Here is a 24,038-nt window from a genome sequence, read left to right on the forward strand (position 1 = left end):
GGTCCTCATGCTTGCACAGCAAGCACTTGGATATGCCATTTTGTTTGGCAAGGTCTATAGAGTTTTCAGGCGATTCTCAATGAATCTTCCTATAACCTCTAAAGGGTTAATTATTCAAGTACGGCCCTGTCTTAGAGATACAGTGAAGATAAGGACTGGAGTTAAAAGGAAGCTGCTTGATTGCAAGTTGTGTTATTTTAGAAGAAACTCAAGTTCCTTAATCAGTCAGACTTTGTGCTCTTTCTTGCCTGTAGGTTCTACTTTGGACATACCCTGTGAGTCATTCTAGAATGAGCTGTCCCATGCTATCACAGGAGTGTGGCATTTAATGCTGAACGCAGGGCACTAACACAGCCAATGCTTACCTGAAGCTTGGAAATAATTTCATTTTTGGTCACATTCACAAGGTGCACATCTTCTACTGCAAAGGCCGGGAAAGAAATAATAGAAAGAAGTCCAGCATCGATTTCTTTAGATGTTGATGCTCTCGGCAACATGGAGAAAAGAATTGACTGAATAAAAAACAAAGAAGTGTTTAAGCTAGAGAGGCATGATCTAGGGATCGTCACCTTTGCCTCAAGAAAACATGCACATGAGTTTGTCTATTTGGAGAAGGACTTGGTCTTATCAACATGACATCTGCTGGCCACCTTGTTTACCTAGTCACACAAACAGTGATCCCTCTTCCTTAGAAGAGGAAAGGGAGTTGAAGGGAATACGATATAGTCTCATTAGGAACTTCTCATCTACCTTCTTTCCATGTCCACTGATGGGGAGGCACTACAGGGCCATTTGTGTCAGCAGTCAAGCTGTTTTGGTCATGAAGACAGAAACCAGACAGGGACACTCATACAGGCCCAGGACAGAGGAATGGGTTCACATGAATTAGGTAAGTTAGTGTTTTACAGAGGAGGAAAATTCAGAAGATTTCATGAGTGGTCAGACAGAATACTGATAATTAGTTTAGTTCCAGAATCTTTTAAAGGTTATCAGAGGTACTATAATAATGACTTCAACAATAGCTAGATTAAGAACTATAAAATTAGGAGGTTAGAATTATAAGGAAACATTGGGGAGAGTAAGGGAGCTAATTTTGAGATCTAGTATGTGTACAAACATAGGCTAGACACCTGCAAACCTGAGCTCATTAAATCCTCCATATGAAGATGGACATGTGGTATTATGCCAATTTAATACACAAGAACTCTGAGATACAGGATTCAAGCCCAAGGTCAAGCAGTCAGTAAGTGCTCAAGCTAGGATTCTAACCCAGCTTATTATTTTACCACTAGACTATATATCTATTAAGCCACATATCATTATTCCTCTATTCATGTAAACTCTAAGAAAACACTGGATACCTCATTAAGAACTATGCTTGGCGGGGGAAATGGAATGAACTGGAAGGTAGAGTTAAGTTGAATGGAACCCTTCAGAAAAAAACCTTTTTAGAGTCAACTGATTCTTGGCTCAGTTCTTTAACTATAGTAATGAATCACTTAATACTGAGTGGTATAGTCTGAGAAATAAAGCATTAGATGACTTCTCATTGTATAAATACTTACAAACACGTATAGGCTGTCTGGTACATTCTGGTCAATGAGAGACAACATACACTGATAGCACAGCATATGCCATTCCTCACTGACCAAAGTGCAACTATAAAGTACATGGCTATAATTGCTCCTTTTCAGGGTTTCTCAGCCTAGAAACACAAATTCCTATTGAAGCTATTTACAAGTGTTTGGGGTTTAGTTTATTTGGAGACAGGGTCTTATATACCTTAAGCTAGCCTTGAATTTAGTAATTCTCTATGTAGCGGAAGATAAGCTTGAACTCTGGTCCTCCTGCCTCTCCCTCCTGGGATTATAGGCATGCACCATCATACATGGTTTGGTATCTGACTCACCTTACTCCCAGCATATAGGATGTCCATACTAAGTTTGATCATTTGCTACCAAATAAGGACTTTGCTTAATGGCATCCCCTACACTGCCCCAATTATTTTTCTCTGTGATATGAATTTGCCATCTCTTTCATTCTCATTTCATCTTTCCTCTCACTCACTCTGCACACGATGCCTCCTCACCTCAAGTGAAATACCACTAGTGAGACACTCCATTTAGAATGGGAGAGCTCCCAGGAAATGAATCTGTGAGAAACCCACTTATATACTAAAAACAACAACAACAACAACAACAACAACAAAGATGACAGATTTTTGCTTCTAGCAAAACCAAGATGCTTTGGCTGTTAGCTCAACACACAGAGAATCATCATGGCTTATGTGTGTATAGTACTTTCTGGCTACAAAGTAATTGGGCAAGTTGCCCAGGTTCATGTACTCTGATCCTTACTCTGAGGCAGAAGAGAAGATGCCTACGTAAATGCTTGCCTTATGAATGAGGAAGCTGAATCACAAAGAAGTCAAACCAGTAACCAGAGTGGGGATCAACCCTTTCCTGGCCAGGGATTCTTCTTCCTTACTTTCTGAAGCTCTAACTGGTTACCTGGCAGTGCTCAACTTCGTCAGGCAGGACATGGATCACCGATTTGCGTCCTCCATGGGCTCCAAAAAGATCTAGTTCATCAATTGCTTCGAGTGCTGCCTACAAAAATAGGTAAGAATTATTTTCTTTTTAATAAACACACATGCATACCAATGTGGCACTCTTTTTCATTAAGCAATCTAACATACATGTTTCTCCTAATGGCAATGAAGAATGTCTTTAAAATCTAACTAGAGTCCTATTGTCATGGCCTCTCTTCATTTTTAGTAGTTCAGATCTTTTCAGTAGGACACTACTCATTCTATGAATAAGAAGGAAAATATTTCCTCATATGAAATTAATATTCTACCAATAGATGGAATATTAACAAGTCTATAACAACATGTGTAGGGCACTAAAATTAACTCAGAATTGGCTTTTGTTTCACCTATTTTAGCAGTTAACTTACTACATGGTTAATTGAGAACATTGGTTTTTTGTAAAAAAGTATATTTTCCGTCAGTTTGCTAAAACAGAACATAGTCGTTGTTTCTTTTAAAACTGTGTGGCTCTGGAGCCTTCATGCTGTCTAAGCAGTTCAAGGCCATGTTGAGAAGGAGGTGGAAGGAGGGACACTAAATGTGATAGCAAGAGCTTCACGCCACTGGCTTACAGGCTGGATGTGCCCCATGGGTACACGGTGTTTGGCTTTAAGAATCTTCTCCTGTCACTCTCCTTTTTACCTTCTGTTCATTCTTCATGCACTGTCCTGCCTTGTCTCATCTCTTCCCTTCTCTTTCTCCTTTTTTGAACAGAGATGCACTGTACTGTTTGGTCGGCCCCAGACTCCTGGGTTGAAGTCACCATCCTGCCCCAGTACTCTAGAGGCTGGGACTTAAGTCACATATTACAGTGCTGGCTAGAAGAGCATTGTTCTAAATGATTTTGAGTTGAAAAACTTTCAGGGAAAGGTCCTGGCATTCTTATTATTATCTCCCTTTCACCCTGCTAGCTTTCGATCTGGCTAGCTTCACTGATTATTGCTACTTATCTGATCTTGTAGACTCAAAGATGTACATCTCATACTCTTTAACATGACCTAGAGAGGGGACTGTCCATCACGAGGACAGCTTAATAGCAAGACCTTGGACACATGGGTGACACACCAAATAGTAAGGGCAGAACATACTTATTTTTCTGTCACATGCAGATTTGGAAATCTATTTTCTTGACCTTTAATTTCACTTGGCTGGGATACAGGTGCCACTTCGATTTCGTATACTTACTGCTGGCTTTTGAAAAAAGAAGTACTAATCCTATTAAATCCAAATTCCTAAAGAAGGGAAACAGGCCAAGCAGTAAACACACACAGAAAGAGAGCAAAGAGAGCAAATGTCACCTTGGCCATTCCCACTGAGCTTGCATTCAATTCTGGAATGCCCTGATTGGTCTTATCTCCACGTTCCCACATTCCATAATCCTGGGGGAGAAAAGGGCAGCTATCAGATGTGGGGGAGTAGTTGAGAAATACTATGGAAAGGCAGTTTCTTTATGTTCGCACACATACAATGAAACATGAATGTAGCTTCTGAAAGGCTCTCAACTGTGGCTTTATGTACTCACATTTTGTTCTTGATCAATTTCAGCCTAGGTAACCTCTGTACTGAATTTTAGAAGAAAATATTCAAATGGAATAAAACAGACAAACACACCCTGAAGGTTTATTTCTAAAAGGCACTAATTTGTAACAAACTCAGTTTGCAGTGAACAAATTATTTTACTTACCTTAAAATCAAAGGGTTACCCCTCTAATTGGCCAATGCCTTTGGACTTACTTAAAATAATTTCAAAAGCTATTTTTAGCATTACCTCTTATTTAAAAAATAATGTTTAGCAAGTAACTGAGGCTAAGGTCAAAAGTGACACACTGAACATACATAGAATTAAAGATCCATTGATATGAATTAATTCAGAATACTGTCACACAGAAGACTCAATACATGTATACCTAAATTTTGGCGATTTATCTTTTTATTAAAAAAACTCAACTATCACATATTGTTTCAAAAATGCAACATACACGATGGAGAGAGCAAAATACAACAAGAATCAAAACCAATATGGCTGCTGAAACATGACCTGAGCAAATAAGGCACCAATAGACACCAATAGACATGCTAGCACAGAAGGGGAATGGCTCATGAAGCCTCAACAACAAAGAACTACAGACAACTCGGGAATACTGACTATGGAAGAAACAGTCTTCCCCAGCAAAGAGCATACCAATTGGTTATCTAACATGAAATGGTCAGTCCTGAAATTAATTATACATACAAATAACATTAGAGAGGTTGGGCAGGTTATATTTATATATTAAATGTGTGTGTGTGTGTGTGTGTGTGTGTGTGTGTGTGTGTGTGTGTATACACAATTAGAGAAAAAAGGCCATGAATTTGAAAGAAAGGTGGTATATGGGAAGGTTTGAAGGGAGAAAAGGGACAGAGGAAATGATGTAATTATAGTATAGTCTCAAAAAATCTTTAAAAAAAAGAACAGGGTGAGGCCAAAATTACCAGTCTTCAGTATGGAAACTTACAGCAACTTTATATGCAGCCTCTATGTAGAAGACAAGATTCTGTATGAAGGCCACTTCGTCGAGGGTAAAAATAATACGCAAACCTAATAAAGAAAAGCAGTGAGGATGGGAAGGGATATTACAACAAAGAGAGTTGCCAGTTAGATTCAACAATTATTTTGCTAACAAATAAGTCTTTTTTTTTAATCACATCTTTACTTTTCTTACTGGGCATCAACAGTTAATTCTGAGGTAAGTCCCACGGCTGATATCTAATCTCAGAAAGAAGAAGGGAAGTAACAGCAAAAACAGGGAGTGCAGTGAGCTACACTACCGCAGGTCTACCTAAGGGACTAAGGCGTGTGCCTCTGGAGCATGTTGTTTATGCAGAGAAGATACTGACAAAACAAAGATTCTAGCTCAGAAATAGCAGTGGCACTGTCCCCAGCCTTCAGTGAGACAAAGCAAAAACTGTACATATGCCCAGGTAGAGGCGAATTTCTGCCTGCAGGTCTTAGACCAGTCTCCTCTATTTCCTGCCATACCACAGACACAGATGCACATAGGGAAGTATGCTTTTCCTCTGCATAACCTACTACTAATTCTATATTTGTAGTAACCTTGGTGTGTTCTGCATGTGTCTCTCTGAAATTTAGTGTTACTAATGTGAAAGTACTAAGATGTGGCGGCCCATATGAGTTTAGGCTCTGCGGGTCCTCCTTTATGAAAGAGGCTTCACACAGCATTCAGTTCTCAATTCATCTGCCATGTGAAGACACGAGTTTCTACTTCTTTAGAGGAAGAAGCTCTTAGCAGACAGCTGAACTTGTTGGGATCTTGGACTCTTCAGCCTCTAGAGCAATGAGAAAATAAACTTCCATTCTGCTTAAATTTCTCCATCTTGGTATTTTGTTATATTACAACGGACATTTCCTCCCTTCACTTTTTCATTTGTCACTCAAATGGCCCTGGCTTACCTGAGGCAGTCATCTGGGCCAGGAACAGGAGGAAGAGGGAGGTGGCATCCACCTGGAGGTGGCCCCACTGGTCATCACCCACCACAGTGCTGCATGTGGCAGTGTTGTACTTGGCATGTAGACTGTCCTTGGTACTCTGAGTATGCTTGAACTTCTCCACTTTATCCACCTGACGAAGAAGGCAAATTGGCTCCACACACGTATACAGGGTCACAGCTGGCAGAAGTCAGATCTAGGGATAATCACTGATCTACTAGACCTCTCTTACCTGTGATTTCTGCGAGCCAGGAGAATGGAAAGTAGCTGCTAATGACCGCTATATATGGGCCACGGTGAAGAGTCTTCTTACCCCTTTAACGGAGATACCTCAGCCCACAGAGTTTTTAGAAAGCTCTGCACAGGTGAGGTCAAAAGGGATCCTTGTCTACAGACTCTCAGCAGGGGTACATGGTAGGTTGTCAAGGACATAGCGAGGGGGAGGAAAAGAACCTGTCTAAATTTCAACTTCTCTTTTCTTAACACACTGAAAAGCACAATGTCTTTGGATATTCCAGTGAAGGGTGGATGGCATCACATGCATCTCTGAAGCAGTGCAGAGTCTAGTGTAAGGGTCTATGTATAGTACGGCAATGAACTCTTTCATCTACCCTACACTGAGGATATCAGCAAATGATGTCAATTTTAAGAAATGATTTAACTTACTTATCTTTTTGTGTGTGCGTGTATGTGTGTGGGCATCCCTGTGAAGCTAGAGAACAACTTGTGGAAACTGTTTCTGTCCGTCCAGCATGTGGATCTCAGCACTGAACTCTGGCCTTAAGGCTTGGTGATGGGTGCCTTGACCCACTAACTCATTCCCAATAATGACTGTCTTTAAAGGCTCAAGCTCTCAATCTGAGGTAAAAACACACAGAATATATAAGAAGTAGTGCATGGCTTTCTGAGTGGTTTTAATATTGTTTTTCTTTTTTATACACAGAAATCTCTGAAAGAGGGTCTTTGAAGAAATTGTCCTTTGAGACAATGGTTCTATAGCATAATAAAATTATTGAGGATAATTTTAAAAAGAGAAAGTACACAAAGTATTTCTGTTATACTCTAATGTTGTGTAGGTACAAGTTTGTCACATTTCACCTACCTGCCTCATCATACACTGGAGAAGACCTCGCATCAGCTTCACTACGTTCTGTAGAAATAAGATAGTATCAGTTACAGTTTCTTGCTTTAAGAAATCTGATTACTCCTTTGAGGCCAATAAACCAGCGTTGTCTGGCAATATTCCACAAAAGATAGATCCCAACTCTACGTAAATATTCTCATTGTTCACATTACTGAGACTTTCACTCCACCCAAAATAAGTATACAAAATGATTTATCCCAAATAAAAGGGTTGATCAGATGCATCTCTGGGTTCTGGAATTCAGTGACTCCCAGATGACATTCTTATGAACTCAGTATTTTGGAACTCTATGTTACATTTCTTAGTAATTTATTTTGTTACACTAAGGACGAATTAAGCCTACCGCGTCTGTCCAAAAGTAATGCTATTTTGCCAAAAGAGCCATTTGTGACACAATTATTGGACCATCGAGCAAAGTTCTTACACAATACAAGTGGTAGCCAAGGTTTTCTTTAATGGTGTGATTATTAATAATATGGCAACTGATTACTAACACCACCAGCATTATTATTAATCATATAATACATTAATTAATTAATTAGCTGTCACATCCAGGCACTATGAAAGACACTTAATGTCTATTATTTTGAATTCCAGCACTAGCCTTTTGAGTTGAGCAGTACTTTTACCCCAGTCTCTAGATGAGGAAGCTGAGCCTGAGGGAGATGAAGTAACAGTTCTTAACTTTCCGTGACGACAAGGGGAAGAGAAAAACAGAGCCTTGATGATCAGACAGCACAGACTGAATGTTCCCACTTATAGGCATGGGCACATCAGGGCACATACCATGCCTTTTAGGGGCCAGCAGAGTAAAGGGCCTGAAAGTTCCTGGTCAGTGAGGTCTGCAACTTAGACCTTCCCTCCTCTGAAGTACTAGCATGCTCTAATATAATTCCAAGTTTTGTTATAAATTCTGTTGAGACAGAAAAGGTAAACTAAGCACTGTTATAATTCTTACAGGGTAGACAATGTATAAATTGTCAACTGAGTTCCCCTCAAACAACAACAACAACAACAACAACAAAAAAAAAAAAACACCCCTACTCCCCATGAGAAGAAATGCAATGCTTTCCAATTGGAGTGATATTGTCAATCCCCTGTAGTAGGAAAACATCTGGAAATGTGAGGATGGGGGTATTTCAATCCTAACAATTACAGAAGTGAAGAATATTGAAACTTAAGGATCTGTACCAGGGTCCCTAAATGTCCCCAACTACATGAAATAATATCACACAATGAAAGAGTATGTTCATCAAGCTCCATGTGCCCCTAAATTAATATTACTTGAAGATTCCCAGCGATTATTATTTTCCATAATAAAGGGTGATGTTTCCATTAGTATTTATCATTTATTGTGGCAGAGTATTACTATGCAGCCCTCAATGTTCAAGAACTCACTATGTAGACCAGGTTGGCTTTGAACTCACAGATATATCTGCTTCTGCTTCCTGAGTAGTAGGATTAAAGGTGTATACCACTATGCCTGGTCCTACCTTTTTGTTTATTAACTACATATCAAATAGGAAAAGACATTAAATATGAAACACTGTGGTCTGTTTGGGTTTCGGTATAGGAATAGAAAATTTAATCAACCTTTGTGTGTGTATGTATGTGCAAGAGAGAGAGAGAGAGAGAGAGAGAGAGAGAGAGAGAGACAGACAGACAGACAGAGAGAGACAGAGAGAGACAGAGACAGAGAGAGAGAATATATATATGTATATATATGTATATATATGTATATATATATAGTGGGGTTTTCACGATTCTGCTTCAAGTTTAATAATTAAGACATGGAGACATCTGTAAGTTTAAAGCTGTTGGTCTTTTGCTCAGGCAGACTCAACTACCCTCTAACTTAACTGGACTTGTCCGCCATTCCCTCTCCCCACATGGTTCTCACTGCCTGCTTCCTTCCCCGCTCTATCCAAGTCCTGCTTTCCTGCTGGTACTTCTGCCCTAGCTCCAGCTGCCTGCTCTTACGTAAAAAAGCCACATTCCCTACTCAACCAGTTGGCTTTGGGGGTCTACTTGGGGAAGGTGACCTTCCCCATGGCAGTTTGCCTTTCTTTTAAAGTGACATTAACAGATCCTGCTAGCCTGGCTCTACTGGTTCCAAATAACAATTAACACAGGGCAACTGACAAGGACACACTTTTTCAAATCCAGAAAATACAAGTTTTGTGAGTCATCCCTCCAAGGGGGCTGGGATGTGTAAGAAGACACTTGATGTCAAATTATTATACCAGCAAATAACTGATTCACTCATTACATCTTTCTAGAAGAGCATTCAGTGATTTTTATTTGCAATTTTAAAAAACTTTACATTCTTCAAAAAACTAAGTGATTTTGTCAGCTCAGTAACAAGCCTTGGTCTGATCTAAACTTTGTTCCCACAAGATAAGCCTCCTTTCTGAGCTTTCCCAGTTGTCAAAGTTCCTGCATGCTGTTTATCACTCAGGCCCATTCTGCCTACTGTAACCAAGCAACACTGAGTTGTCAGAACTTTGCCTGGGCCCAATCGTCCAGTAGCTAAGATGGCTACCCAGGAACATATGGATTAAAGACAAATCCCAGGAGCGAGGTGATCAGTTGGTACAGTGTGTGCTTCTCTGGTGTGAGGCTCTAAGTTCAATTACCATCCCCTATACTCCATCTTTATAAAGATAAATCTCCAATATTCTCCTGACAGTGTGATTATAGCTTTATATTTCAGTGTTCCTTACTGTGTGGTTTCAGACCCAGGGACAAATGACTGAGGTGCATATTTTACATAACAAAGTAGATCTGGCCTCTAGGTTTTTCCAGCATCCCCCAATCCCTTCCTAGCATACCCAGCCCTGACCCTTGAACTTTCCAGCCCAGGGGCTGGGCTGCCCGTACCCAGAGGCTCCTCACTATATAATCCAAACATTGTGGTCTCTCTCCTGCTTTCTCTTCTCCTCTTCTCTTCTCTTCTCTTCTCTTCTCTTCTCTTCTCTTCTCTTCTCTTCTCTTCTCTTCTCTTCTCTTCTTCCCCTCCCTTCCCTCCCCTCCCCTCCCCTTCCCTTCCCTTCCCTTCTCTTCTCTTCTCCTTCTCTTCCCCTTTCTCCCCCCTTCTCTTCTCCTTCCTCTTCCCCCCCCCGTGTGTGTGTGTGTGTGTTCACGCACACACACACTCCCTTTCTCTCTTTTCACTGCCCCCCTTCCCCTATGGCGACTTCCCTGGCCTCAATCCAGTGAACTCACCCAAGAGCAGCTTCCCGATAAACCTGCCTTTAATATAATCTAATGTAGCTTGAATTGGCTCGTTTCACCAGTGATGAAGAAATAAGCACCTATAACCTGAACACTATGATTCGAAACATTTGAAAATATTTCCTGTGCTCAGAGTAGAATATTTACCATAGTAATTGTCTTATTAGTATCGTGATTTCTGATTTTGGAAATTATTTTTTCCTGTACCGGGGATTGAACCCAGGGGCTCTAGCATGCCAGACAAGCATTTTACCACTGAGTTACATCTAGCCCCTGACTTTAGAAACCTTAATAAAATACCTTCATTGAGCTATATGGCAAATAACACAGGCACAAAAATTAAATAATACCAATTTGGCTCAAATCTAAAGGGTGAATATGAATTAATAAAACTAATTTCATAGAATGATGCAAACTCAAAAGTGTTAGCTTACAGATGATTCTGCCATGCTCCTTAGGGACCTAGCAATAGCTTATGTCATCACTTGCCACTACCAGGTGCAGCTGGCATATAAAGGGACTGCTCTGCTTGCCACCCCAGCTCCCTCTCTCTGTTCCCAAGTGTCGTCCCCTATTCCCCCCCACACACTTTCTGTCTTTCTCTGTGCCCATCCTCTTTTCTGGCCTCATGGCTCTGCTCCTGTGTGGTCTCTCTACCTGTCTAGTTGTCTGCCTCCACCCCTTTCTCTAGATCTCACGCCCCTCCCTTTCTCGAAAGAAACCCTCTTATACCACATTGTTGCATGGAGCAATTTCTCATGGGGACACCTTGGCATAGGCCCATAAGGTACTATTATATTTCATAAGAGAAAGGCATTGTTAAAGGAAATTTCAAAATTGCTTTAAGCAGTGGCAACAACATTTAGATAAATATTCTTTGGAATGTTGCCACTGTGAAAAGCACATGCTTTGGGATATTGAGCTCTGATACACCAGCTGTTCCCCCCAGCCAATTTGGTACCCAACAGGAGGAGTTGGTACATGTGGTAGATGGCCATACATCTACTTTTCATAAACAATCATATTAATTTACAATATTTTTCACATATATAAGAAAACTGTAATTACTTAAGCATATTAAAATGTTGGGGGTAGAAATTTGGATGTTTTCCATTTAATGTGATTGGTTATTTTATCATTTTATTATCTCGAACACAAAGATAAAATTTGTGTGGTTTCAACCATCTGAATGCCTTCACAAAGCATTCTGTAGCAGAAATGAAGGGTGGGCCTGTACCCTAACTGTTCCACACATACAACGATTTCCTCATATGTTCTCTAGCTCAAGAAAAGGTACTGAGCAGACAAGACACTGGTATAAGTCATTATTACCTGTTCCAATTCATAGGCCTTGGCTTTATCCTCATCACGGTCAGCATTCTTACGGTACGCCATGCCCAGGCCCCAAACAGCCAGTATGCTATAGATGTTGTCCCGTACCCAGGCATCCTTCTGGTCATGGCTAGCTGATAACAGCCCAGTGACTGGGTTCTATTAGAGAAGGGAAAAAATGCTTAACATTATCCTTCATAAAGTCTCATACAATTAGTGTTTATCTATGGAAGTAGATGAGAACCCAAGAGCAAAGAGCAGAGCCCTAAGTTTCTCTTCTCTGCATCTCAGATGCTTCATTCGCATAATAAGGAACTTTCTCATTCTTTTTTTATCTTTATTAACTTGGGTATTTCTTATTTACATTTCAATTGTTATTCCCTTTCCTGGTTTCCGGACCAACATCCCCCTAGCCCCAACCCCTCCCCTTCTATATGGGTGAACTTTCTCATTCTTATGTTCTTTATTCAACCTCCAGACCAGACCATACTGTCATAATGGATAACAGAGAAGAAAACACCAAACAGAAAAGCTCTACTAGACTTTACCAATCTGTATATTATAAACTTCAGGTCTGTTTGGCCTTCATGTTGATAAAGCACTGAACCTTGGAGTAAGATAGCTGTATTCAGGGCCCTGATTCACCTCCCAACTCTGTATATGCAGAAAAGATGCCAAGCCTGTCTGGACTTCAGCTACCCTGTCTGCAATCCAGACACTTCATCCATTTGAACAGAAGATGCTATGCAGAAGGGCGTATGGGAACCCTCACTAGATGGGAAATCACTGATGTATTCTACAAAGGCAGTGGAGTCAACAAAATGTTTGGACCTTCCCATGGAAAGTTATACACAAATGTGTGTAGAAACATTATTCATAAATGATGAAAGTAGAAACAAGTACCTAGCAACTAATGAGTGAATAAAACATTTCCCATTCTTTTTATACTATGTATATGAATATTTTGCCTGCATATATGCATATACACTGTGTACGTGTACACATAGTACCCGCAGACGTCAGAAGAGAGTGTTAAATTCCCTAGAACTGGAGTTATAAGTGGTTTTAAATCATGTGGGTACTGGGTCCTCTACAAGAACAAGTGCTCTTACCACTAAGACATCTCTCCAGCCTGGTTTCTCTTTTCTTTATAATGAGCATTAAACTTAATTGTGGCAAAAGATTTACAACCCCATGATTATACTAAAAACCAGTTGTATACTTCAAATAAACAAATTGTATAGTAACTAAATTATATGTCAATGAAGCTATTTATTTTTGAGGGAACTAGGGATTGAACCTGAAGCATCATACATATTAGGAAAACTCTATCACTGAGCTATATGCCAAGAACAATTTATTATTATTAATTATTATTATTATTACTATTATTATCATTCAAGCCTTTTTACAGTCCAGTCATTATACTCCTACAGGTCTACCCTCCCACATTTCCTCATCCCATTCCTTTGCGCCCCACTGCAGTATCCAAGAGGATATGCCCATCCCCCCCGCAACTGCCCACCAAACCTCCCCCATCCCTGGGGCCTCAAGTCTCTAGAGGGTTAGATGCTGCTTCTCTCACTAAGACCAGACCAGGCAGTCTTCCCAGCCCAATATTTTTAAAGCCAATACTAATAAAAAAATTCTGAGCCCCAAATAAAATGGTTAAGAAATGTGTCACATGAAGTCAGCTGACTTCTGAAAATATACAAAGAAATACGTAATAAAATATACTTTTACAATTAGAACCTTGCCATCTTAAAAAAGCATGTCTTGTCAGCTTAATATATTACACGTACACCTATCCACTGGTTTTTGTGAGCCACTCAAATGGATCTACGTCTTTAGAGGTCTTGGGTCTTTGCTTGATATTGCTATGAGTCTTAGCTAGAGGTTTTTTTGTTTCAACAAAAACACGATGATCAAAAATTTAGTTGGCAAGGGAAGGTTTATGCAAGTTATATATCCAGATCATAGGCCATTAATGGAGGAAGTTGGGACAAGAACTCTAGCAGGGCTGCAACCTGGAGAAAGGAGTGGATGCAGAACATGGAGATTGCTGCTTACTGGCTTGCTCTACATGGCTTGCTCAGCCTGTTTTCTTTATGTGTTTTCCCCTTTGAGATAACATTTTTATTGGATATTTTGTATTTACATTTCAAATGTTATTCCCTTTCCTAGTTTCCCATCCATAAGCCCCGTATCCCATTCCCCTCCCCTTCTTCTATGAGGGTGTTCCCCTCCACAACCACACCCCCTTCCTGCCTCCCCACCCTGACATTCCCCTACACTGGGGGGTCCAGCCTTGTCAGAACCAAGGAATTCTCCTCCCATTGGTGACCAACAAGACCATCCTCTGCTACATATGGGTCTGTCCATGTGTACTCGTTGGGTAGTGGTTTAGCCCCTGGGAGCTCTGGTTGGTTGGTATTATTGATCTTATGGGGTTGCAAACTCCTTCAGCTCCTTAAATCTTTTCTCTAACTATTCAAACAGGGATCCTGCGTCCTCAGTTCCATGGTTTCCTCCTAGCATTCGCCTCTGTATTTGACATGCTCTGGCTGAGCCTCTCAGGAGACAGCTATATCCAGTTCCTATCAGCATGCACTTCTTGGCATCAGCAATATTATCTAGCTTTGGTAGATACACGTGCACGCACACACACACACGCACACACACACACACACACACACACACACACACACACACACACACACACACACGCGCGCGCGCGCTGTATCCCAGGTGAGGCAGACTCTGAATGGCCATTCCTTCAGTCTCTGCTCCAAATTTTGTTCCCATATTCCTTCCTATGAATATTTTTGTTCTGCCTTTGAAGAAGAACTGAAGCATCTGCACTTTAGTTTTCCTTCTTCTTGAGCTAAATTAATGTGGTCTATGGATTGTATATTGGGTAATTCAAGCATTTGGCTAATATCCACTTATCAATGAGTGCACACCATGTGTGTTTTTTCTGTGATTGGGTTACCTCACTCAGGATGATATTTTCCAGTTCCAACCATTTGCCTACGAATTTCATGAAGTCATTGTTTTTGATAGTTGAGTAGTACTCCATTGTGTAGATGTACCACATTTTCTGTATCCATTCCTCTGTTGAAGGGCATCTGGTTTCTTTCCAGCTTCTGGCTATTATAAATAAGGCTGCTATGAACATAGTGGAGTATGTGTCTTTGTTGTATGTTGGAGCACCATTTGTGTATATGCCCAGGAGAGGTATAGCTGGGTCCTAAGGTAGTGCAATGATCAATTTTCTAAGGAACCTCCAGACTGATTTCCACAGTGGTTGTACCAGTTTGCAATCCCACCAACAATGGAGGAGTGTTCCTCTTTTTCCAAATCCTCCCATCATCTGTTGTCACTTGCATTTTTGATCTAAGTCATTCTGACTGGTGTGAGGTGAAATTTCAGTGTTGTTTTGATTTGCATTTCCCTGCAGACTAAGGATGTTGAACATTTCTTTAAGTACTTCTTAGCCATTTGATATTCCTTAACTGAGAATTCATTGTTTAGCTCTGTACCCCATTTTTAATAGCGTTATTTGAGTCTCTGGAGTCTAACTTCTTGAGTTCTTTGTATATTTTGGATATAAGCCCTCTATCAGTTGTAGGATTGGTAAAGATCTTTTCCCAATCTGTTGGTTGTTGTTTTGTCCTAACAACAGTGTCCTTTGCCTTACAGAAGCTTTGCAGTTTTATGAGATCCCATTTGTTAATTCTTGATCTTAGAGTATAAGCCATTGGTGTTTTGTTCAGGAAATTTTGCCCAGTGCCCATGTGATCAAGGCGCTTCCCCACTTTCTCTTCTATTAGTTTGAGTGAATCTTGTTTTATGTGGAGGTCGCTGATCCACTTGGTCTTAAGCTTTCTTTGTACAGGGTGATAAAAATGGGTCAATTTGCATTCTTCTACATGCTGACCTAAAGTTGAACCAGCACCATTTGTTGAAAATGCTGACTTTTTTTCCCCCACTGGATGGTTTTAGCTCTTTTGTCAAAGATCAAGTGACCATAGGTGTGTGGGTTCATTTCTGGATCTTCAATTCTATTCCACTGGTCTATCTGTCTATCTCTGTACCAATACCATACAGGTTTTATCACTATTGTTCTGTAATACTGCTTGAGTTCAGGGATAGTGATTCCCTCGGAAGTCCTTTTATTGTTGAGGATAGTTTTTGCTATTCTAGGTTTTTTGTTATTCCAAATGAACTTGAAAATTGCTCTTTCTATCTCTATAAAGAACTGAGTAGGAATTTTGATGGGGATTGCATTGAATCTGTAGATCGCTTTTGGCAAAATGGCCATTTTTACTATATTAATCCTGCTAATCCATGAGCATGGGAAGTCTTCCCATCTTCTGAGATCTTCTTCAATTTCTTTCTTCAAAGGCTTGAAGTTCTTATCATACAGATGTTTCACTTGCTTGGTTAAAGTCACACCGAGGTATTTTATATTATTTGAGACTATTATGAAGGATGTCATTTCCATAATTTCTTTCTCAGCCTGTTATCCTTTGAGTAGAGGAAGGCTACTGATTTGTTTGAGTTAATTTTATGTCCAGCCACTTTTCTGAAGCTGTTTATCAGGCTTAGTAGAAGCCTGGTGGAATTTTTGGGAACACTTAGGAATATCATCATATCATCTTCAAATAGTGGTATTTTGACTTCTTCCTTTCCAATTTGTATCACTTTGATCTCCTTTTGTTGTCTGATTGCTCTGGCTAGAACTTCAAGAACTATATTGAATAAGTAGGGAGAGAGTGGGCAGCCTTGTCTAGTCCCTGATTTTAGTGGGATTGCTTCAAGTTTCTCTCCATTTAGTTTAATGTTGGCTACTGGTTTGCTGTATATTGCTTTTACTATGTTTAGGTATGGGCCTTGAATTCCTGATCTTTACAAGGTTTTTATCATGAAGGGGTGTTGAATTTTGTCAAATGCTTTCTCAGCATCTAATGAAGTGATCATGTGTTTTTTTTCTTTGAGTTTGTTTACACAGTAGATTATGTTGATGGATTTCCATATATTGAACCATCCCTGCATCCCTGGGATGAAACCTATTTGGTCATGATGGATGATCGTTTTGATGTGTTCTTGGATTTGGTTTGCAAGAATTTTATTGAGTATTTTTGTGTTGATATTCATAAGGGAAATTGGTGTGAAGTTCTCTTTCTTTGTTGGGTCTTTGTGTGGTTTAGGTATAAGGGTAAGTATGACTTCATAGAAGGAATTCGGTAGTGCTCCTTCTGTTTCTATTTTGTGTAATGGTTTGGACAGTATTGGTACGAGCGAGGTCTTCTATGAAGGTCTGATAGAATTCTGCACTAAACCCACGTGGTCCTAGGCTTTTTTTGGTTATGAGATTTTAATAACTGCATCTATTTCTTTAGGAGTTATGGGACTGTTTAGATGTTTTATCTGATCCTGATTTATCTCTGGTACCTAGTATCTATCTAGAAAATGTCCATTTCAAACAGATTTTCCAGTTTTGTTGAATATAGGCTTCTGTAGTAGGATCTGATGAATTCAGAATTTCCTCAGATTTTGTTGTTATGTTTCCCTTTTCATGTCTGATTTTGTTAATTTGGATACTGTCTCTGTGCCCTCTGGTTAGTCTGGCTAAGGGTTTATCTATCTTGTTGATTTTCTCAAAGAACCAGCTTCTGGTTTTGTTGATTCTTTGTATAGTCCTTTTTGGTTTTTACTTGGTTGATTTCAGCCCTGAGTTTGATACTGCCTTCTACTCCTCTTGGGTATATTTGCTTCTTTTTGTTCTAGAGGTTTTAGGTGTGCTGTCAAGCTGCTGATATATGCTCTCTCTAGTTTCTTTTTCGAGGCACTCAGAGCTATGAGGTTTCCTGTTAGCACTACTTCCATTGTGTCTCATAAGTTTGGGTATGTTGTACCTTCATTTTCATTAAATTTTAAAAAGTCTTTAACTTTTGTCATCATTTCTTCCTTGACCAAGTTATCATTGGGTAGAGCATTGTTCAACTTCCATGTATATGTGGGCTTTCTGTCGTTATTCTTGTTATTGTAGACCAGCCTTAGTCAGTGGTGATCTGATGTGATGCATGGGATTGTTTCAATCTTCTTGTATCTGTTGAGTCCTGTTTTGTGACCAATTATATGGTCAATTTTGGAGAAAGTACCATGAGGTGCTGAGAAGGTGTATTCTTTTGTCTTAGGATGAAATGTTCTATCAATATCTATTAAAACCATTTGTTCATAACTTTTGTTAGTTACTCTGTGTCTCTGTTTAGTTTATCTTTCCATGATCAGTCCATTGATAAGAGTGTTATTATCATGTGAGGTGCTTTGGGCTTTAGTAAGGTTTCTTTTGTGAATGTAGGTGCCCCTACATTTGGAGCATAGATACTTAGGACTAAGAGTACATCTTGGTGGATTTTCCCTTTAATGAATATGAAGAGTCCTTCCTTATCTTTTTTGATAACTTTTGGTTGAATGTCGATTTTAGTTGATATTAGAATGGCTACTCCAGATAGTTTCTTGGGACCATTTTCTTGGCAAATTGTTTTCCAGCCTTTTACTCTGAGGTAGTGTCTGTGTCACTGAAGTGTGTTTCCTGTATGCAGCAAAATGCTGGGTCCTCTTTATATATCCAGTCTGTTATTCTATGTCTTTTTATTGGGGAACTGAGTCCATTTATGTTAAGAGATATTAAGAAATAGTGAATGTTGTTTCTTGTTATTTTTGTTGTTAGAGGTGGGATTATGTTTGTGTGTCTCTCTTCTTTTGGTTTTGTTGCAAGGAGATTCCTTTCTTGCTTTTCTTTGGGTGTAGTTTCCCTCCTTGTGTTGGAGTTTTCCATCTATTATCCTTCGCAGGTTTGAATTTGTAGAAAGATATTGTGGTAATTTGGTTTTGTCATGGAATATCTTGGTTTCTCCATCTCTGCTAATTGAGAGTTTTGCTGGATACAGTAGTCTGGGCTGACATTTATGTTCTCTTAGGGTCTATATGACATCTGTCCAGGATCTTCTGGCCTTCATAGTCTCTGGTGAGAAGTCTGGTGCAATTCTGATAGGTCTGCCTTTATATGTTACTTCATCTTTTTCCCTTACTGCTTTTCATATTCTTTCTTGTTTTGTGCATTTGTTGTTTTGACTATTATGTGACAGGAAGAATTTCTTTTCTGGTTCAATCTATTTGGAGTTATGTAGGCTTCTTGTATGTTTACCGCTATCTCTGTCTTTAGTTAGGGAAGTTTTCTTCTATAAGTTTGTTGAAGATATTTATCCGCCCTTTAATTTGGGAGTCTTTGCTCTCTTTTATAACTATTATCCTTAGGTTTGATCTTCTCATTGTGTCCTGGATTTCCTGGATGTTTTGGGTTAGGACCTTTTTGCATTTTACATTATCTTTGACAGTTTTCTCTCATCTATCTCCTGTATTCTATTGGTGATGCTTGCATCTATGACTCCTGATCTCTTCCCTAGGTTTTCTATCTCTAGGGTTTTCTCCCTTTGTGCTTTCTTTATTGTTTCTATTTCCATTTTTAAATCCTGGATGGTTTTGTTCAATTCCTTCACCTGTTTGGTTGTGTTTTCCTGTAATTCTTTACAGGATTTTTGTGTTTCTTCTTTAAGGACTTCTACTTGTTTACTTGTGTTGTCCTGTATTTAAGGGAGTTATGTCCTTCTTAAAGTCCTTTATCATCATCATGAGATGCGATTTTAAATAAAAATCTTATTTTTCCGGTGTGTTTGGATATCCAGTATTTGTTTTGGTGGGAGAAATGGGCTTTCATGATTCCAAGTAGTCCTGGTTTCTGTTCCTTAGGTTCCTGTGCTTGCCTCTCGCCATCAGGTTGTCTCTGGTGTTAGCTTGTCTTGCTGTCTCTGACAGTGGCTTGACCTTCCTGTAAGCCTGTGTTTTAGCATTCCTGTAGATCTATTTTCTTTCAGCCAGATATGGGAACAGAGACCTGCTCCTGGGTTTGTGCATCTTGAAGCCTCCAGGCGGGTTTTTGCCTATGGCAAGAGCAGAAAGCCAATTTTCAGGAGCGCTGATACACCCGAGAGCAGAGGTAAGTCCAACAACTCTTCTGCTCCAAGTGACCAGCCTGTTGGCCTCAGGACACACAAAGGCAGAAGTCATTTGGTACAGGACACTTTCAGTTTCTGGCTGTGCCTGGAGCTGAACTGGTCCCACATCTCTGTACCCAAATCCCTTGTGAGGAGACAGCTGGTCTCTCAGAAGTGCAGACAATCAATCCTGAGAGCTCAGGGGAGACTGCCACTTTTGCTCACATTCCTGGCTGAAGAGGGACTTGCCTAGTGCCTTCTGGATAAGGGAACCTAGGAGCAGTCAATAGCAGGAACATTCTGGTTTCTGCCTGAGCCCAGAGCTGAAAGCCAGTAGCCTGAAGCTCTGACACACCTGAGAGTAGAGGTAAGACCAACTCTTCTTCTCAGCCTGCTTTCTTATAGAATCCAGGCACCACTCACAATAGGCTGGGCCCTCTACCACTGCTCACTAATTGAGAAAATGCCTTACAGCATGAAGTCATTTCCTTATCTGAGGCTCCTTTGTCTCTGATGACTGTAGCTTATGTCAAGTTCGCACACAAAACCAGCCAGCAGAGTATGCAATTAGAGGGGCAAGTTCAACATAATGGACAGCTCAGAAGGACATTGTCTAGCATGCACTTGAGGAATGAGGTTCAATCAAAGCATAAAACAAAACAACAACCATTATTCAGGAGATACTATATCATCTATAGGAAGGCTCATGAAATATTCTACTGAGTAATTTTGAAAGGATACTGCCCAAGTATTAGGTAAAGAAAATATGTGCTGCGCGTCACAGGGTCCCACCCAAGAAATTAAATATTTGGCTTTCTCTTTTAACCAATTTTTACCTTGTATGAAAATATCTAAAACTTGACAGATAATATCTGTAGGAGCAACAACATTCAATGCACTAAAATAGTTCTCCAGCTGACAATTCTAATGACTTTAAAGTCAATGATAGCAAAAGTCTTGAAGGTCTGAAAGTGCAAGTATTAGTCCAATAGTGGATTACTGAGTCTAAAAGAATCACTATTTGACAGAATCACCAACATTATATGCATAGTACATGCAGTTTTATCTGTTCTGAGGCCTGTTGGGTAAGCTTGTGACAGGAGAGCATCAGGAGATCCTAAGTAAGAAATCAACCTCTTCCTGGCATGCCCACTAACCTTGAGTCTTAAGGAGTGACAGCTTACACTGTCAAGGGTCAGTGTGGCTTAGATTATAAAACATCACTGTCATGTTAACTGAACATCATGTCTTTTATTCTGCTTCATTAACCCCCACCTTAGTCCATCTTCATCTAAGGCTAGATTGTGTGTGCCATTTGTTTACTGAGAAACAGGCTCGAGGTTTTAGGGGAACCTCACACTCAAAACTAGATGCAGAATCTATGGAAAATCGGGGTGTTACTACACTCAACAAAAAGAATACTTTCTGATTTGCTCACTGCTTTAAATCTATAAAACATGATGCATTATACAACGACATTTGGGAATTTCCATTCAGTGTGACTAATAAAATCTGAGATGTCCATAGACTTGGAGATACTCTGTTGTACCAGGTTCTGCTGTCCTTTCTAATAAAGATATTTTAAAGTTCTGGTATGCAAATGTGGGGGCTATGTGACATCAATCTGCCAGACAAAGACAAATGCACATTACAAGGAGGAGGGGGATAGATTTGTCTAGAAATCTGGTTGTGGGGAGGTGGGGAGGATCTTGGAAGAGTTAGGGGAGAGGGAAAAATAATCAGAATATAATGTATGAAAAATCTAATGTCAATAAAAACTAATGTCAAATAAAAACTATTTCATTATAACTAAACCCTTATATAATAACAGAAATACATGGCTATATTCATATGACTATATCAGCTTTTCCCTTTCTCTTTTTGGTATGTTGCTTACTGCTTATTTTAACAATTGGATGGACCCAGTCCATGTAACAAACCTGTATATATTTTCCTCATTGTTTTGTGCTATTAAACTGGCTATCATATATTAAATATTACAATAAAGTGATACATATACATATGCTTTGGTATAAATTCTTGCTAACACAGAGACTTTTTGTTGGAAGGTGTCAGTTTTTAATGACAGGAATCATAGGATCACTGCTTACCTGGCATTTCTCCTTCAACAGAACCTGATGAGATTCCCCTTGATCATCTGAAATAACTCAAACTTAAGAGCTTAGAGCTGCAAACTATTTTATGGTAAATATACTCAATGATGCATCCAGGGATCTACCTTTATGATATCCATTTTACGACTACGAAAATACAGCAGCAAAGTTCTTAAAGCAAACGTTGTTTTTAAGAGCAGTTTTATTCAAATAGGCTTCATCATCACAATCTGACGGCATCCCAGAGGTTTTCACCCTAGCACTCTTATAATGGGGATAATGGTTTCGGCATACACACATCACTTTGTAGCTAGAGAAAAACAACAATAATAGTGAAGGGACTTGAAAGAGAAACCTCTCAATAATCTAAAGATAGCCACAAAACAGTGCTTCTCAAAGATTTCACGCATGGATTTGCAGGTTACTTTCCAGATCAAATCTATAATCAGGATCCACTGTTGTGGCATAATTTACCTTGAATCCGAGTCAACTTCTTACATACTCTACATACTGATGTATATAGATACTTTGGGGTTAAGCCTTCATTTAACATTTAGAGAGGGAAGAACACAAATCTTACCATAATATTGGCTTTTGCTTGATGTTCAGAATGATGGTTGTTTCAGCATCAATTTAATTCACAGCTAGCATGCTAACATCTTAAAAGATAACCAATTTCAGCTCTGTATCTCAACATTCAGTATAATATTTGCAAGTAACCTAAAGATAATGGCTATTGACAGGATCTACATATACATATTTTTAAAATAAATATTCTTCCTGTAAATAACGTTTTAACATTTTCAACTTTTGTCAGTTTAGTGGGTGTAAAGTGTACTACATTACCACACTTAGGTTTATTTTATTTCTTTGGCTTTTGTGAGGGGCACTGGATTTGCTCTTCCACTAGTTTAACTTCCTATTACTTTTCAATGAGGCAATATTAACACAACTTTTCATGTATTATGCTAAGAGCACAGGCTCGGGGGAAGAGAGCGGATCACCCAGGAGTGTAGACATACCAAGGCCACAGGACAGACTGCCACCTCTGCACACCTCAGCCGACATCCCTGGTCCAAGGGGAAACAGGACAGTGCCTCTGGACACAGGGATACAGGAACAAACAGCCGCCAGTACCCGAGGTTCTGGTCTGCGTCCAGGACCGAACTGAACCGGCCAAACAGCTCCCTGCACCCAAATCCCATAGGGGAGAGAGCTGGACCCTCAGAAGTGTGGACACTCCTGAGAAGTCAGAGGAGACCACCCTCTGCCCACATTCCTGACCCAAGAGGAAATCGCATAGTGCCAACTGTGCCCACTGGGTGCAAGGACATACATGAGCAATCAGAGGCAGGACCCTTTGATTCCTGCCCCCACCTAGAGCTGGAAGACAGTCTCCAGGAGCACCACCACAACTGAAAGCAGAGGTAAGACCCACTTTTCTGCTACCAAATGACCTGCCTGGTGGATTCAGGACACACAAAGGCAGAAGTCCTCTGGGTCAGGGCACTTCCTGTTCCTGGCTCTGCCCGGAAGTGAACTGATACCATCCCACAGTTCCCTGCACCCAAATCCTGTGGGGGAGAGAGCTGTACCCTCAGAAGTGTGGATACTCCTGAGAAGCCAGAGGAGAATACCCCGCACACCTCATAGTGGGATCTCATAGTGTCAACTGTGCCCACAGGGTGCAAGGACATATACGAGCAATCGGGGCAGGAGCGTTTGATTCCTGTCCCTGCCTAGAGCTGGAAGACAGTCACCAGGTGCACTGACACACCTGAAAACAGAGCACCTGTTCTCAGGAAAGGCTGAAAGAAAACAGGAAAACAGGTCACAGGAGTGCTGACACAGAGGCCTACAGCAGGGTCAAGTCACTCTCAGAAACAGCAGGACAAGCAAATAAGAGAGACAACCCAATGGCTAGAGGCAAGCACAGGAACCTAAGCAACAGAAACCAAGACTACCTGGCATCATCAGAGCCCAGTTCTCCCACCAAAGAAAATAATGGATACCAAACATACCAGAAAAAGCAAGATTTAGATTTAAAATCACATTTTTTGATAATGATGGATGA

At 40.1% G+C, this 24,038-nt stretch overlaps 1 protein-coding gene across 3 annotated transcripts in view; it reads right to left on the reverse strand.

Annotated features, from left to right (window-relative positions):
• Phka2 (phosphorylase kinase regulatory subunit alpha 2) overlaps nucleotides 1–24,038 on the reverse strand; it is a 122,507-nt gene that overhangs the window by 68,929 nt on the left and 29,540 nt on the right. For all 3 annotated transcript variants that reach the window (NM_001446947.1, NM_001395639.1, XM_087600675.1), the window contains 7 exon segments: nucleotides 366–512; nucleotides 2,511–2,609; nucleotides 3,889–3,969; nucleotides 5,086–5,168; nucleotides 6,042–6,210; nucleotides 7,180–7,227; nucleotides 11,788–11,946. In NM_001446947.1, the coding sequence (NP_001433876.1) occupies nucleotides 366–512; nucleotides 2,511–2,609; nucleotides 3,889–3,969; nucleotides 5,086–5,168; nucleotides 6,042–6,210; nucleotides 7,180–7,227; nucleotides 11,788–11,946 (786 nt within the window).

Source organism: Rattus norvegicus, chromosome X (assembly GCF_021556685.1).
Source record: "Rattus norvegicus strain SHRSP/BbbUtx chromosome X, alternate assembly SHRSP_T2T, whole genome shotgun sequence".
In the NCBI taxonomy this organism is placed as follows: domain Eukaryota; kingdom Metazoa; phylum Chordata; class Mammalia; order Rodentia; family Muridae; genus Rattus; species Rattus norvegicus.